The 17,271-nt window shown below is 40.3% G+C and overlaps 1 protein-coding gene across 1 annotated transcript in view; it reads right to left on the bottom strand.

Moving 5' to 3' along the window:
* Positions 1–8,302: 8,302 nt before the first annotated feature.
* LOC121907404 (rho GTPase-activating protein 20-like) overlaps positions 8,303–17,271 on the bottom strand; it is a 36,310-nt gene continuing 27,341 nt past the window's right edge. Inside the window, exons 14-15 of the mRNA XM_042426933.1 lie at positions 13,884–13,998; positions 8,303–12,173 (exon numbers count right to left, since the gene is read on the bottom strand). Of these exons, the coding sequence (XP_042282867.1) occupies positions 10,486–12,173; positions 13,884–13,998 (1,803 nt within the window). The 3' untranslated portion in view covers positions 8,303–10,485. The remainder of the gene's footprint in view (positions 12,174–13,883; positions 13,999–17,271) is intronic.

The following is a 17,271-nucleotide window of genomic DNA, read 5'->3' as shown; positions in this document are numbered from 1 at the left end:
CATGTGAAGGCACTATTAAGTTCATACACTATGTATGCTATGTGTGTCCACATTCACATTCTCACATTCACATATACAGACTGATACATGGACACATATGCACAGGAATACATTTTCATGTACACAAAAAGAAAAAACAATACACTAAGCATAAAATGCATGTATATGTTTATACACATGCACACAAATACATACTGTATAGACACTGATATGCTCACATACATGATTCACAGACACACAGACCGTCTTCTTCACTGTCTCTCTAACAGGTGTGTACATCTCTCTGCTTCACATTGCGTTCTGTCCTCCGTCTCCTGACACATAAATCTTTTCTCCTGTTATGTAACTGAACTTTGTTGGAGGTCTTAAATTCTTTTGAGCTGTGCCTGCAATTAGCTGTATTTAGATGTAACAACGTCAAACAAAAAACTGACATGTTTTTCTTCAAATGGCTCTGTACCTCTGCAGAGTCCCATAAACCACCACAATCATAATTTGTGGGTTTCAGCTTGGAAGAAACAATGCTACAATATGCTTGTTTCTTTTACAGCAGCTACTTCCATCACAAAGTACAGGACTGTAAAACTGGATGCAAGTCAGCACTGAGATATTCCCCTGTCAGGGCCATTATTTTTGCAATATTTTGCACGTAGGAACTTAATCAACATCAGATGCAGGGTCCCGCAAGGCTCAAAGGGGCAGCTTACTCATGCCTGCTTTTGCTTTTCACTGCAAAATAACAGTTTTGGCAAAAGCTGCACAATGTGTGTCAGAAAAACAATATGTGGGAATATCACAAGGGTTCCTGTCCAGGGAGTTAACATGCTTTTCAGAGAGGGTCAACAGTAAAGCGCAGGGAGGAAAACACACCTAAGTGCTGTTTTGACTGAAATTCACGAGTGGGATAGATTGTATCAGGCGTGACTCATTGTACAGAGCTACAAGCTGGCTGAGGATTCTCGCTGAGAAGCCAAGCTGCCCTAAAACTCCCCTATCCTCCTTGTGAAAACAAAAGCAATGTTTTCTGTTGCCAGAAGGGCAGCTAGTGTCTGAGAATGTGAACTGCACCTGTATAGCCAGCAACATGGTATGAGAAATAAGAAAACAAGAAAACAAACTTTGAGAAATAGTCCACCTTAGTCTGAAAAGTTTGTAACTTGCTTCATTATAGAGGACAGTTGCTCTTGTCAGCTTGGACATCTACTGTATTCATTTATCCAGGATCCACAACCACTTATCTTGTGCAAGAGAGAGAAGGGTACAGGGTAACACAGGGCTTACAGACAGAAACCACAATCAGCCATTCACACTCAAAATTATTACCTTGTGAGGCAGCTGGATTCACAAGATCATGACGTCACAAGATCACATGAGAATCCATCTTGTCAGGCTTTAAGTTACATGCTTGTGTCCAAACCACTAGAGGTTCGGACCAATCAGCGTGGCGCATCCAGCTGTTTTGCAAGGTAAGACGGTGATAGATGGTGATAGACAGATGGTTCATCCAATCATCTGCCAAGTATTTTTTGGAAGTGCCTGCCCTTTTCCAAACAGTTTCCATGGGCGACTTCTCAGATGGTTCTGTGTAACAAACCATCTGGTGCATCAGGCTATCAAAATTACACCCATGGGCAATTTAAATAACAATTTCTAACAGCAAATACCACAAATGACCTAACCTGCATGCCTTTGGACTGTAGAGGGAAACATCTGCACCTGGAGAAAAAACATGGAAACATGTAGAGAACATGCTCCAAACAGAAAGGCCCCAGCCGGCTGGTGGGCTTGAACCTATGACCTTATTGTTTTGAGGCTGCAGTGACTACAATGAAATCTGACAGTGATCCAGTTTTACAGTGAGAACACATCAAAAATTCTCAAACCACTCATTTAGCATAATCTGCTTCTCTGCTGTCATATTTTCACCTAAATACACCTAAATACACAGCTTTTGTTTTTGCTAGCACAGATAGCTGTTTGCAGTAGCTAACCATGCTAGCAACAGACAGCAGCAGAACTGAGAAGTAGACTATGCTGCACTGGTGGTTTGAGAGGTACCTATGGACGTTTTTTGCCTATATTTTGTGTCAGCTTTGGAGTTTTGTTGTGAATCTACAGTAACTACAGCTGCTGTCCTGCAGTCCTGTGCTTGAAATATAGTAATACAGATGCTGCTGGTAGAGGTGCATCATGGATCATCATGAGGTTGACAGTTGAGTTGCTACAAACTCAGCCCTCATGGTGTGATTTGTCCTGCTTTCTGCTGGACCAGCACAGAATGGGAACCAGAGCAGGAACAGGCTGAAACGTCTGTGTGTGATCCCACAGCTGCTGCAGATGTGAACTTTCTCTGTGGATCAGCATGAGTTGAAAGATTCAGATGGTGATCAGCTCTACATACTGGATCTGGACAGACTGCGCATACCTGCCATTTACTTTAAACATCCTCACTTATGAGTGTATTTTATCACAGACTTTTTTTTTGAGAGTGCCTTTCAGTGTTTACTTCTTTTATATACATTTTTGACCATAATGCTTGTTTTTAGTTTGGTAGTTTTGGGCTCTATGAATCAAGTTGATTAATGAGAATGTGCATTATACAGTGTCATCACTCACAGCAACAATAGCAACACCTTTAGCCTTTTTTTTAAAAACTAAATCTGGGGATCATTTGTTGGCTTTTTACATTTTGAAGGATATTAATGTTTTTAAGCCAGACATAATGGCTCTCAAAATGTTTTCCATCATTTGTAACCTTTCGTAGCTCAACTTCACTGATTGAAACCATTACCCCACCCTCCTTTCTGAAATAAGAAGCTTACAGTGTAGCCAGCCAGGCATGTCTGTTATGTTCTAATGATAAAAAGATGGTTGGGTCTATAAATGATTATTACTCATCACATCACGATCCCATCCATAGTGGATATGTAACCAAGAGAGCAAATCAACACCAGACACTCAACAATGTTCTTGAACTTTCCCTTTTAAGCTGTGAATATTGTAAACCTATATGTAGCAGGTACAACTTCTGCCAGGTATGTTGAGTTATAAATACCAGCAGCCACTGTGAATTGAAAAAAGACAGTTCCCCTACTTTCTTACATCACCTTCCAGGTCGCAGAGGACAGAAAGATTCAGCTCTAACATGTCAGTAGGAGACATTTTGACAGAGGCACAGTTTGTTCCTTTCAGAGGATTCCTGTTGTCGTATGACAGTGGTTATACATCAATCCTGTTTTACACCTGGTTGTTACATGTCATTATCTCTAACATGTCGGCTGCTGGCCCTGCTTTGACTCCAGCCACACGCAGATCGTTAAGAATAGACCTGAGGCAGGTAGTACACGAAAAGAGATCCAAGCATTTTAAAACAAACAAAAAGATCTTTTGTGGTTGTTTGGTCTTTTCACAATGAGACCTCAGATAACAACAGCTAATAAGGCCAACATGTGCGTGTAAGGTTCATATGGTAATTCTACTGGAGCCCCCTTTCTGAAGCCTAGCTGACTGCTGTGTGTTGGGTTGCATTTAGGATCTATAAATTCTCACAGTCCACAGTCACATCCATTAATCAGAAGAGCTTTATTACATAAAATGAGAGGTGATCCAAAATATTTAATAACCTCACTCCAAAATAAGACTACACAGAGACTATCTTGCTGGATTGCTTGCATTCTTTACATATAGTGAGCTCCAGTTGTGTCTACCTCATCCTAGAGGTTGCAGTTAAGGGTTTATGAGGTTCTTTATCCCATCTTTATCCTCACTTGTTATGAATGTGGGGTGTTGCCTGATGATCTCGGTGACGGTAATGAGGACAGTGGTATAATATGTGTATTTTGTGTTTTATCTTATTGATAAATTGTTCATTTTATTCTTTATTATATTAGTATTTAAGTTAAGTTCTCCCTCTGTGACATTAAAGATAAAATGAAATAATGAAAACGTATCTTCTTGAGCTGTACACATTGTAACATTTTGTTCCACAAAGTGACCGACATGCATAGTATTACTGATTCCTTGACCAGTTGCTGAGATTTCAAGACTCAGAGATTTCAAGATTCCCTTTCCAAACCCTTACCTCCCTCTTTTGTGTTCATTTCTACTTTCTGTGATGCAGGTTGATGGAAGGAGAAAGAATCTGACATCTCTAAACATTTCAGATGCTGAAGTGTCCCGTTCTCAAGTGAAAACAGGAAATGACACCAAAAAATTAAATGATTTTATGTATGCAGAAAGGTGATACATTACATCATCACTAATTTTCTGCTTTAATTTGCTGCCTCATTCTTTTCTGTGGTGTGATATTGTTTGCATCCGTCACAAGTCTGTGTAACTCAAGAGAACATGAGGTGTGCAGCCCTTTAAAAGCATATATGAGAAAAGTTAAAGGAAAAGAAAACTCCAAACACTGTCATTCTCCCAAAAAAATAAACCCCACCAAAACACAGTCTTGTTAAAAAAAAAAAAAAAAATAATGAAAAAATTTTTCTTTTTAAAAACTTGTGAACTTTGAGATTTGGATGCAACAGTTGTGTTTGGATTACACCATCTTATCTCCTGTGCAACTTGTCTCCCTGGGGAACATCAGGCCAGTGGAGCTACATCAGTACATCAGTATATTCTAATATGACGTACTGGTGGAAAATATGAGATACACCAGTGTAGAAATGTGAAGGCTTTTGATGATTCCATCTATATTTCTGCTGGTTTTGACATTTCAGAATGTGTTCTCTAAATATATGAGTCAACTTTGACTGCTGTTCTGTTTTGTGTTGAACCGTGTGTTAATGGCTTTCAGAAAACATTATAAATTAAGGTTTAGAGAAATAGTTACAAAGCCACAGTTGATTCTTGTGTTAGTAAATTTTGCTCTCAAAGTTTCCTTGCAGTAAATATCTGTATCAGGTTTACAATCATAAGTCAAACGGCTTAAACAAACCTTTGAGGGGTGCATCAGACTGCAGGCAGAGGGGAAGCACACAGGGGTCTTTCAAGAATTCCTCCATAAATTACTTCACGAACCTTGATAATAATTGTGCAGTCCTATAATTTCTTCAGCCTCACATACTCATGTTGTGCAGCCAAGCACTGTTCAAACCTTACATGAGTCAACACCCCAAAAGTTCCAAAGATTACAGATTACTTTAAGAGTTGCACAAAACCTTAAGAGCAAAACATTGGAACAAGCAGAGGAATATGTTTATTATGTGAGATATTTATTAGTGTGATGGGGTTCCTCAGGTTTACTAATTTCACTTTCTGAAAGTATCCAGCACCTTCCATGACCCAATTGATTTTGATTTTTATTTTATGTAAAGGATTATAGTAGTATAATCCTTACAGTAGTAATATAGTATATATTTAGTATTTTTATTTCGAGATAAATAACATTTCATCTTGACAATGAGGGGCACACTCTGGACTTAATCATCTCCAATGGTCCTCACCGCAACATCTCTAAGGTTGTGGTAACTGATGTTGCTCTCTCTGATCATTCCTGTGTTTTCTTTGAGTGTACTATCTGTGTGTACACGAATGTTCAAATAGAGGTAATCACAAAACGGTTTATCACTGAAAACACCCGTGAAATATTTATTCAGGCTTTCTCTTCCACACCCACCCACTCTTGGGTCTCAGTCAATGAGCTTGTAGATTTCAATTCTAAAATTACAAATTGATTGTTGATTTGACAATTGATTGATTGATGCCATTGCACCCACTAAGGTGAAGGTTGTCTCTGGTAAGAAAAGATCTCCATGGAGAAATGTCACACTAGTCAGAATAGAATAAAGAGTGTCGAAAAGCTGAACGCAGGTGGCGAAAAACAATTATGACATCTGTAAAGACAGACATTGCATGTATAATTTGGAACTGAGAAAGGCGAGGTCGTCCTTCTTCTCTGACATCATTGCCAAAAACAATAATAATGCATGTGCCTTGTTTGCTGCTGTCAACAGGCTAACAAACCCTCCTGTGTCAGTAGCCCCTGTATCTCTATCCACCAGGGCCTGTAATGAATTTGTCTCCTTCTTTACTGAAAAATTCAGAAAATTAGACAAACAGTCAGTGATCAGGTAGAGGGTATGTGTTGTCCCTGTGTCCACTTAAAATCAATTCAAGTAGTATGACGCAATCTTATCTGATCAACCACAAAAAACCTGGAGGACATTATACAATATCTGAAATCCTCCTCCTGCTGCCTTGATATTCTGCCAACAGGCTTTTTCAAAATTGTTTCAAATTGTATGGCCTCAGATCTTCTGCAAATTGTAAACACATCTCTTCTCTCAGGTGTCTTCCCAGCGGCCCTGAAAACTGCTGTCATCAAGAACAATCTAGACACTTCACTAATGAGCAACTGTAGGCCCGGATCAAACCTCCCATTTTTAAGTAAAATCATTGACAAAGCTGTTTTTCAACAAGTGAACAACTTCTTGCCACTAAACAATTGTTTTGGTGTCTTCCAGTCAGGATTTCAACCACACCACAGCACTGAGACTGCTCTTGTTAAGGTCTTCATTGACATAAACTTAAACACAGACGGTGGCAGAATTCCAGTATTAGTATTACTAGATCTCAGTGCTGCATTTGACACAGTCAACCACAACATGTTACTAAACCAACTGGAGAACTGAGTGGGACTTTCTGGCACAGTACTAAACTGATTTGAATCCTACTTAGAGGACAGGGACTACTTTGAGTCTATAGGTAATTAAACATCTGAGCAGACAAAAATGACATGCGGAGTTCCCCAAGGCTCAAGTCTGGAGCCTCTTCTGTTCAACATCTACATGCTTCCACTGACTCAGATTATGGAAAATAACAAAATATGTTACCATAATTATGCAGACGACACACACATTTACATAACCATAACACCAGGACTATGGATTATGGATTATGGACTATGGTCCAATACAAGCACTGAGTAAGTGCATTGAACAAATCAACAATTGGATGTGCCAGAATTTTCTTCAATTAAACAAAGATAAAACTGAAATAATTGTTTTTGGAGCCCAGGAAGAATGATTAAAAGTCAGCATCGAGCTTCAATTAAGAATGTTAAAAATCACAAACCAACCCAGAAATCTTGGGGTAGTCATGAACTCAGACCTGAATTTCAATAGCCACATTAAGACAGTTACAAAGTCAGCCTACTATCGCTTAAAGAATATATCAAGAATTAAAGGACTTATGTCTCAGCAGGATTTGGAAAAACTTGTCCATGCATTTATCTTCAGTAGACTCATCTACTGTAACAGTGTCTTTACAGGTCACCTTAAAAAATCGATCAGACAGCTGCAGCTGCTTCAGAACGCTGCTGCTCGAGTCCTCACTAAGACTAAGAAAGTGGATCATATCACTCCATTTCTGAGGTCTTTACACTTGCTTCATGTCTCTAAAAGAACTGATTTTAAAATACTGCTGTTGGTTTATAAATAACTGAATGGTTTAGGGCCAAAATACATTTCTGATCTGCTGCTACGTTATGAGCCATCCAGACATCTCAGGTCATCTGGGACAGGTCTGCTTTCTGTCCCCAGAGTCAAAACTAAACATGGAGAGGCAGCGTTCAGTTTTGATGCTCCACATATCTGGAACAAACTCCCAGAAACCTGCAGGTCCACTACAACTCTCAGTTCTTTTAAATCATAGCTGAAGACTTTTCTGTTTACCGCTGCCTTTTATTAAACGAAATCTGAGGGTTACACTACACTATAACTTTTATTCCTCTGTTTTATCTGCCTTATTCTATTTTAGCTTCTTTTTATTTCCAATTTAACACTTTTTAATTGTATTTAAATGTCTTTTTTACATTCCCTTGTTGTCCCTTTTATATTCTGTCTTGATGCTTTTTATGCTCTATGTAAAGCACTTTGAATTGCCTTGCTGTTGAAATGTGATATACAAATAAACTTGCCTCGCCCTGAAATATTAACCTGCTGTTGTCCCTAAATTGCTGAAGGCAGATGAATAAACAAAAATATGAAAGTCAAGTATGAACTGAACTCAATGTAGCTGTTCAGAAATGTAAGTAGGGTGTTGATGTATTTGAATTTTTTTTCTCTTATATGTTCTACCTCTTGTGAATTGTTTCACATTTCATCTCTAAATCTGCTTCATGCCAGTTCCTCTTTGAAAAACTGAGCATAACTGTATTTGTTCTAAATGCTCCTTCATGTCAGTGTCTCTGGCTATATTCTTAATCTTTCTTCCTACATCCAGACCAAAAGAAAAATCTGCCAAACTTCTCAAGCTCCGAGTTGTTAAACTAAAAAATCACATTTGATCTGCAAAGTAGTTTCACAAGAGCAACATTTATTAAAATCAATGAAAGTTTGTTCTCGTGAGCATTGGACATCAGATGTACACAATATACAAATGGTGCATTTTGTAGCAAATATACTTTCTATAGAGACAGCAGCAGCAGAATTGGCATGTACAAAAATACACTTCTGATTTTCTCACACAACACGACATACCAAAGTAACAAGATCATATATTTATATATATTTATATATTTCTGTATCATAAATACGCAGAACTTTACACATTGAACACTATTCACTGTAATGGAAATAACAATTATAATATTAATAATACAGGATAAAGTACTTTTTGAGACCATTTAAAATGGCAACACTTAAAATGACAATGGCCTTATTCCAGTGTGTGATCTGCTGGAAAAGTTGTTAAGTTCATAATAACACTGTGTTAATACTTCTGCTTTTATATACTTTTCCAAACATTAATCGACAGTGAAATAAGGTCACCGTAGTGTCACCGCAGAAATCAGTACTGCAATGACGGCAGCACTGAAATCAACAAATAATATTATTATGGACAAACGTACAACAGCTAGAGAAACAGTTTTTCAATGGTGCATTTAACTTAAACTTACAGACGCGCGCGCACACACACACACTACTCTCATTCTTGTGAGACTGAGAGGAATTCTTGGTGAGAATAATGAAGTACTATAAAAGCAAGAATAAAGGAGATTTCTCCCTCAATGGCACACATTCTCTCACATTCCTGCTCTGGACATGCTGTCAATGATCACATTATATTCACCACCACTTTCTTTCACACAAACACACATTGACAGTTTTTCTCCCTCCTCCTCGCTCCTCCCCTCCCAGGTCACAGAGATATAAACCAGAGCTGCAGTGGACAACACTATATGCTGTGTGTCTGGAAACAACAGAAATGAATAAATACCTGCCCCACTGATTCACCACTAATTCAGACACACATTTCACTCACGGGGGGGGGGGGGGGGGGAGTTCACAATAAGGGTGCAACTGGTCATAAAAGGTACAAATGCCCTTAAAATAGTCTAGAATGTTTTCTTAAGATACAAGTATGAACAGTGAGAGCATCTGTCCTAAAACTTTCCTCCTCTGGCAAATCAGCAAATATCACAGGTGTTGTGAATAGAGCTGCAAGCTTGTGTCCAGAGTATTTGCATGAAGTCATAGCAGTCATCTTGACCATATTGTTGTCATTACTTCTACAGAAAGCAGCCTCAACAAACATTTGCTGTGCCAACATTTGTTTGTTCTAAAAAATGTTTTAACCCGCTGGTGTCCTTGATGTGTCCCTGTCTGAAAACTCATAAGCGATGAGTACGATGATATACAGTATAGTTAGAATTTTAGTAAAATGTTATATGTTTTGCTGTTAAAAACTGAGAACAAAAATGTGTCATCACCTTGAAAATGGTAAAAGCATATTTTCAAAAAAAAAATTCAAAAAGAGAATAGTAAAAGGGCTTCTTTGTCCTCTCTTTTTCATTTCTGAAGAACTCCTTTTCCTTCATTATTTCTTCATGTGCTAAAAAAGCAACAACCCATTCCCAAAGGCAAAACAAGGACAAACTGCCAGAGAAAACTATTTTTCAGAGCAAGCAGATTTTGGCACAAGAGCTGTGACCCATTTTGACAGCAGCTTTAATGATTGTTGAGGGATCCAGATGTCCAATTAAACAAACTGTTTCTTCACATCTTCTCTTTCATGAATTCATTGAATCGGGCATCACAGCTCAATAAATAATGTTTTGAGGATTCCAGCTGCAGTGCTACAAAAGCAACCTTCAAATACTAGAAAGTGCTTTAAAACATATTTTGTAAATTGCTTTGAATCATGACCCATAACTTCAAACTTTTTAATCTACTTTTTGCCAGATGTCATAATTTCATGGTAGAAAAGAAATCAAAACATACATTTAAAAGATTACAGCCACAAGGAGGTGAAACACTGAAGCAGGATGTGCATCTGTACCTTTGAAAATCTAACACCTTGGATGTACCGTTAACAGTAAACTGCAACACCTTTTTGACTACTGACTACTGCTGCCAAGAGGAAGAATGTGTATACGGATGAATATTACAACATCAATAATAAGACAGCTGCATACAAGCGAACATATCAAATAAAAACCAGTCTCTCACACTTAGTTTGTCTGTACACAGATCTCATTTACACGTATGACTCTTCTGCAAAAAACAGCTGGTCAAAGTCGTCCACTCGCGGGTCGCTGCACCGCCGGCTCTGCCACTCCCTCTTCCCCTGTACGATAGCTAGTGCCACCTCTTGACTCCTCCGCAGGCAGGCATCTGCATCCGCCTGACCCTGTGAGGAGAAGTAGTCCCTTACAGCCCGGGTGGCGGAGGGAGACAGGCAGAAGCGTTGCTCGGCGGAAGAGGGAGAGAGTTTGGGCTCCACGTCTGACACTCTCAGACCTCCATCTTGGGCCTGGCCCTTAGAAGCGCGAGGTCTGTCCAGGGTGAGGCTGGTGGAGAGGTTAGAGGCAGCGGCAAGTTCAACCTTGGCAGGTTCAGATGCTCGCCGGGGAAGGGTCCTCCTCCCTTTGTGTCCCTCCATGGCTGGAGTTAAAGAGTGGGACTTCTGCCTTTGGAGGACCAGAGTGGTGGCGCTTTGTCCATAAAAAACACCCTGCGGGGGCTGCACACACTCACTTTCAGCCAGCCTCTGTGTGACCTCGCCTGTGTGTGGCTTGGAGTTGTTAGGGGGTCTGTGGGTGCAGGTCTGGTCATGGAGCAGCCTGAGCTCTCTGACCGTCAGAGGTTTCTCTGTCCCCCTGTAGAAAGGGGAGCGGCTGCGCTGCAGCTGCAGCAGAGCCTGCTGGTAGGACGGAGGGCTGCTGGATCTCCGCTGGCAGTTTCGGTTTGTCACCAGGGCCTCCTGGGTGCCAACAGAGGAGCCATTACTGGTTGAGTGGGTTTTCCCATTTACCACTGCCAAATCCTCTTCCGTGTGTCCGTTATTAGATTGCCTTAGTGACAGGCGTCGGTCCTTCTTGAGCCACGTGTTAGGGTGGTTGGAGGGGGCTTGGCTGGTCCGGGGAGGCTGGCTGGGCTGTGGCCAATGAGGTGGGGTTTCCCTCTGAGGAGGAGAGCCCCTTGGAGACAGTTGAGGCCGTCCAGGAAAGAGAGGGGAGAGAGGAGCTGGCTCACCCAATGCATTCATCCCATTGGTGGCGTAATCAGTAGAGTACTGCGAGAAGGCGGAGTCTAGAGAACTGAGGGAGGAGCCTGTGGGAGAGGTTGCTGGGGACGACAGACTGGAACAGCTGGCATCCAGTCGCAGTGGAGGCGGAGGGGCATGCTTCATTTTCCTCCGTCCACCATTCTGGACTTTGGCTACTGCCTTCTCACATCCATCCCCCTCCTCCTTTAGCTGCAGCCCACTCAGTCTCTGCTGCAGAAACACCTCGTCCTCATCCTCCTCCCCCTCACCTTCAATGGCGGCATCGTAGCTTGCCTTCCTTATTGGTAGGCAGTGCTTATCAGCATGAACTGTCACTGTGCCCGAGGGCGGCGTGCTTGCCAGTGCCAAAGCAGGCTCCGAACTCCTCCTCAGCCTCCTGGGACCCTGCGACAGGCCGTTGGCCTGGCGGGTGCGTGGCTGTCGTACCGCAGGGCTGAACCTCCGGGGTCTCGCCAGCGGAGGGAGCTGCAGCAGGAGATCAGTCTCTGGCTCAGGATCGGGATCGCAGTCACTGAGGGTGATGACAGAGTCGCGGCTACAGCTGTCCGGCTTGTCACGTAGAGGCAGCTGCTCCTGGTAGGGTGACTCAGGGTCATCATTCAGCTCATTCTCCAGACTGTCATAGGACGAGTCATTCATCTGGAAAGATGACACATCTGGCAGGAAAAAGAAAGAGAAAGGGAAAGAAAGAGCGGGTGATAGATGAGGAGGGAGACGAAGCAATAAAAAGAGAGGAGAGGAAGAATATTATTATGAGACTCTGACTAAACATTGTGGAATCTTCAAATCAAGATCAAGAGAATTTAATCCAAAAATACACAGAAAAACACAATAATTTAGCAAACAAAATACACAAAGACTTTCCTGTAATGATAAAGTCGCCCTAAAATTATACAGTTTTAGCAGACATCCGCTTTCATGCAATTATCCTGCAATTTTGTGTCTTTCCACCTACTAGCCACCAAAATTTGCAGTCCAAGTTGAAGACAACCAAACTTTTTTTATTTACACAACAACCTACACCAAAATGCAATAAAAGCTATAACTACGTCTCCCACATTCTGTTGCTCTCCTCCTCCTGGTAGAAACTTCATCCACAAAACTAAAAAAAAGTGAGAGCTAAAAAATCTTGACCCCTGAGCTGAATGAAGAACGCCACAGTTCACTGCTGGAGACGAGGAGAACAGACGACAAAGCGTCGTCCTGCTGTGTGCTCCTTGGCCTCTGCTAGTTATTTATAGCGTGAGGAGGAAAGTTAGCAGCATTTATGAATGAGGAGATTCAATGCTCTGTTAATCAGCACCTGTGACCCTGGAAATCACTGAAATTACTGCAGGTCAACCTGCTGACCCCAATCAACGGGCCTGAAAGAGTCTCGGTCATTCAATTGCACGCACACTGAGCCAGTCTGTCTCAACCAGCCTTGTTGCAATTTTTTTGGAGGTGTAACACATTAAAGCATTGTCAGTTAACAAACACTTTCAGAAAACAAGTCAAGGAGCTCTTGTTGAGCCGCACACACACGCACTTTAGTTAAGATTTTCCCCTCGACCTTACTTTCATTAAACTCTGTCAAATCATCCATATTTGTCCCAGTTTTGATTCATTTCTCCTCCTCCTTTACTTATTAGGCTTCAACATTTTCAACATGGTTCAATGACAAGTAAGATTATTTTTTTAACTGACTAAAATGGAAAAAAATTTGAATTTGAGGGTCACAGAAAGATATTCTGTGTGCTCATGTTTGCATAACAGATGTCAGCATGTCAAGCGTTGCACTATAGCTGCATTTAGTATTCCTACAAACCCTTGATTAAGGGTTATTATATTTACCCTGGGTAGGGGTTATTAAGGGTTATTATAATGAAGTGCATTGAAAAACATTGCTCTTTCAGTTGCGGCTCTGACAATTCAATCTCATGACATTTAAAGATTTTGAAAGACCAAACTGCCAAAATCAAAATAATTTCATTAAAATATCAAGTTACAGTATTTATCATGATGGAAATACTGGTTGATATGTTTCTATGTTGTTGCTTTTTGTGGAAAGCAGAGGATTTTGGACACAAGGTATTAGAAAAAACAATGGACACCGTGCCAGTGTGTCCATTGTTTGCCAGTATGTCATTTCAGAGAACAGAACTGGAAACTCTGGGTAGGAGGCCTGCCAGCAGACTTGGCCTCCATCCTAAAATCGATTCCATCAAACTCCATCCATCTTCCATTTATTTGCTATTTATACAGTATGATTCCTACTCAGACTGATTTTGTCTCTCCTCTCCTCTCCTCTCCTCTCCTCTCTTCTCTTCTCCTCTCCTCTGCTCTCCTCTTTAATTTCTTCTCCTCTGCTGACTGGCAGTTCTTACCAGATCCGTGGTCACTGCTGCTGCTCTTCTGGCTGAAGGCTCTGAACAGGGAGGTGACGTCTTCTCCCAGGACACTGCTGCAGTTCTCTATGAGGAAGCGGACCAGCTCACACACCTGCGGGGAGAAACATCAGCTGGTTACAGCATGTACACATTCACTTTTCACATATCTTTACTTTGCTCCTGCTGCTGACAATTAATTTTCATTGTTATACAGTTGGATGAAGGTGTAGTTCTGTAACTGTTTATGCAGAGCTGCATTTGTTGAGGCAATTCCTCAAGGAAGCAGCCAAAGTTCAGCAGAAATTCAGCAAAAAAGCAGTTTCCAAGTTTCTACATCTGCACAACACGTAAAGTAAACTTGTGGAACATACAAACACTGGGAATAAACTGCCTCCTGAACACAAACATTTATTATTAGATGTATATATGATGCCATGCTAAAACACTGAAAATAAAACTACTGTATATTGCTCATACTGCAGCTACTGCCTGCTTCATTTTTGTGAAATCATGACCTAAATAACTTTGTGATATCAGTTCAAAAGCTGTCCAAAGTTGTTGTTTTTTTGTGTGCGCCACATATTATCACTCTGAGAAAAGTTTGTGTTCGTTTGTTTGCACTGATGTCGACCTTCCAACTCCTACATGAGTATTTGCATTCCAAACCGACCAAGAAAACATCAAACTCCTTCTCCCCAGTCCTGCATAATGTCCTGATAATAATATGTGACATCATGTATTGGCTTTGATTATTATGCTCAAATGCTTCCACAATGACAGACCAATCTAGTGTGCAGAAGTTTTTGACAGTGACTTTTCTGAAAGCAAACCTTTTATGTTTTCTATGTTACAATATTCATCATCATAAAGAACAAATACCACAAATCACAGCTACAAATGGCTTCCAATAGGAACTGTCTACTGTCAGGGTCGACACTGTGACCAGTTCACATTTTGAAACATGGTGACTGTATTTGGGCTTTATGGGAATTATCAGCCCTCAAATCACATTACTTGGCTAAAACCAACGCCTGTTGGCCTGAAACTAAACAGACCAAATTTACTAAATACATATGACGTCCTATGACACAAATAGTCTGCTAACAACAAGGCCACTCAGAAACTCCTCAACTGTGGAAATCTGCCTATTGTTTTTTCTGCTGTTGCTCTACCTCTGTGACACTATGGAAACACAGCGGCACAAACAGACTTTGGGACCTCCTTGTTTGTTTGTTAGGCCAGATGTTGTCTGTTCATATGTTTGTATGGTGGCCATATGCTAGGCATTATATGACTCTTTGCACAGAAGAAGAGTCTGTCTGGTTAAACAGTGCACAACCACAGCAGCCTGGTTGTTTAGCTTGTTAAGTCATTATTGCCTGTTATTAGGCCTTATTTTCTTAAAACGAATCAAAGAATCTGACAAGGAGATGAGATCATCTATCATCATTGTCTTATTCTGTCCTCTTACTGACAGTCCTTTCTACAAAAAACAAGTTGACTATTTACTTGTATCAGACGCAGGTTGAAATGACCTCAGTGCACTGTAGTTTTTTTACGCTTGTTCTAAGCAAAAAAAAAGGCCTAATAATGCACAAAAATTTGGATTAAAATACAGAACATTTTGCAGTTTACTAAAACCATCACAGATGGTCCATTTGCTCTGTTTTCACCTGGCAGATGATGGAAGATGATAGAGGAATTTTCACAGTTATATAACTTAATGACTTCCACAATAGTTTCATTCTAGCAATCCGGTGCAGTTAATCCCTAAAAGTTGTTACCAGAGAGCAAATGCAACATTTTCCTCTTAGTTTTATCTCCTCTACATGTACACTACTTCTCTTCAGACAGCACACGTGCTAATGACTGCTGTATGAAAGCCCTGAGGACACACTTTACTTGGATTATGGGTAATTCTCTGCATGGCTTTCTATGACCGGCACTGACTTACACAACAACCAAATATGAAAGCACCAATGTCACATCTGTTTGTGAAAAGATATTTAAAACAAACTTAAATGACCCTCTCTCATTGCCTCCAACATGGCTGACACCACTAAAGTCTGCAGGTAAATTCCTTACACTGCAACTGCGTACATCTCACATTTAACGTTTAACTATCCGTGTTCATATACCAAGTATTTCAGTATGTTGAAACTATCCAATTATCTTCTAGAGAAGAAACCTGTTTCTGATTACAGCTAAAATAACTTTACCTTTATACTGTACATTTTTGCTACTAAATGTCATATCTGTCTGCAATCAATGCACAATGAGACCACTGTCTCATTCCTGAACAACAATCACCAAATTAATTAGTCAATGGTGCAAATAACAGTAAGTAGCAATGCTTCTATGTCTAGGTGACTTATAATGGTATTTTCAACACTTGAGTATTATGTGAAGTCCAAACAACATTTTGAAGTATAGTCATTAAAATACCTGAAACGTATGCCTTTATGTCTTTTGACCCCCAAAACCATGTTTACTGGGGTTCTAATATGGCAACTTTAACCCAACAAACATTTCTCTAACCTAAATGACAAATAGTTTGTTTGTCATTGCTTTAAAAATGAGCCATATCAGTGTTTTTGTCATCCAAAGCAAGTATCTGGCAGGAAAACATAGTTTCACTGGTTCTTAAAAAACATTATAATGACTGTTACGAAAAATAATCACATTGACAGGTTCTTATCTGCACTGCTGTGGTTTAGGTTTGGATTGGTTTATAGGAAACTAAAATGAGTTGGCTAAGGTTAGGGAAAGATAGTGTTGAGATATGAACAGTGGCCTCCGGTGTCAAAGTCAGAGGCTTTGTATATCCAACAAGCCAATCCCCTTCCTGAGAGGTTTTGTTGCGCTTTAATAATAATAAGCTACTTCCACCTTTGTGTCTCACAGACGTTATTCTCACTCAAAAATTCATATAACTGCAAGAGGTCGTTTATGAGGAAAACGTAACGGTTGTTTTAAGTCTTTGAACAAATGCGACTCCAAATCTATAATTACTGAGAAAATCAGTCTTTAGCCATATATGACAGGACTAAATGACTTCCTGTGAAAACAGGACTTTTAGCTAAGCAAGTCAGAGTGCTCTAATGACCAAAAATGTTAATTCCTTCCTGGTTTCTACCTGGTAGTCTATTTTTAATTCCAGTTTAGACGGAAAACAGCAGCTAATGCAACAAACACGAAGAAAGTTGGAAAACATATTCTTTTTTCTCAAATCCATATATGGATCAACAATTTATTGAGTTGTCTGGTCCAAATAATTAAGGAACGATTGCACATCTCAGTGAAATGGGTGTGTAACAGCTCTTTCTCTTGATGGATGCATTTTTACCTCTTCCTTTCTGTGTCTCCTTTTCACCACTTTCGTTTG

This window comes from Thunnus maccoyii, chromosome 11, assembly GCF_910596095.1.
Source record: "Thunnus maccoyii chromosome 11, fThuMac1.1, whole genome shotgun sequence".
In the NCBI taxonomy this organism is placed as follows: Eukaryota; Metazoa; Chordata; class Actinopteri; order Scombriformes; family Scombridae; genus Thunnus; species Thunnus maccoyii.
Note: the sequence above shows the minus strand (reverse complement) of the source record. Positions and strands in the feature narration are given on the sequence as shown.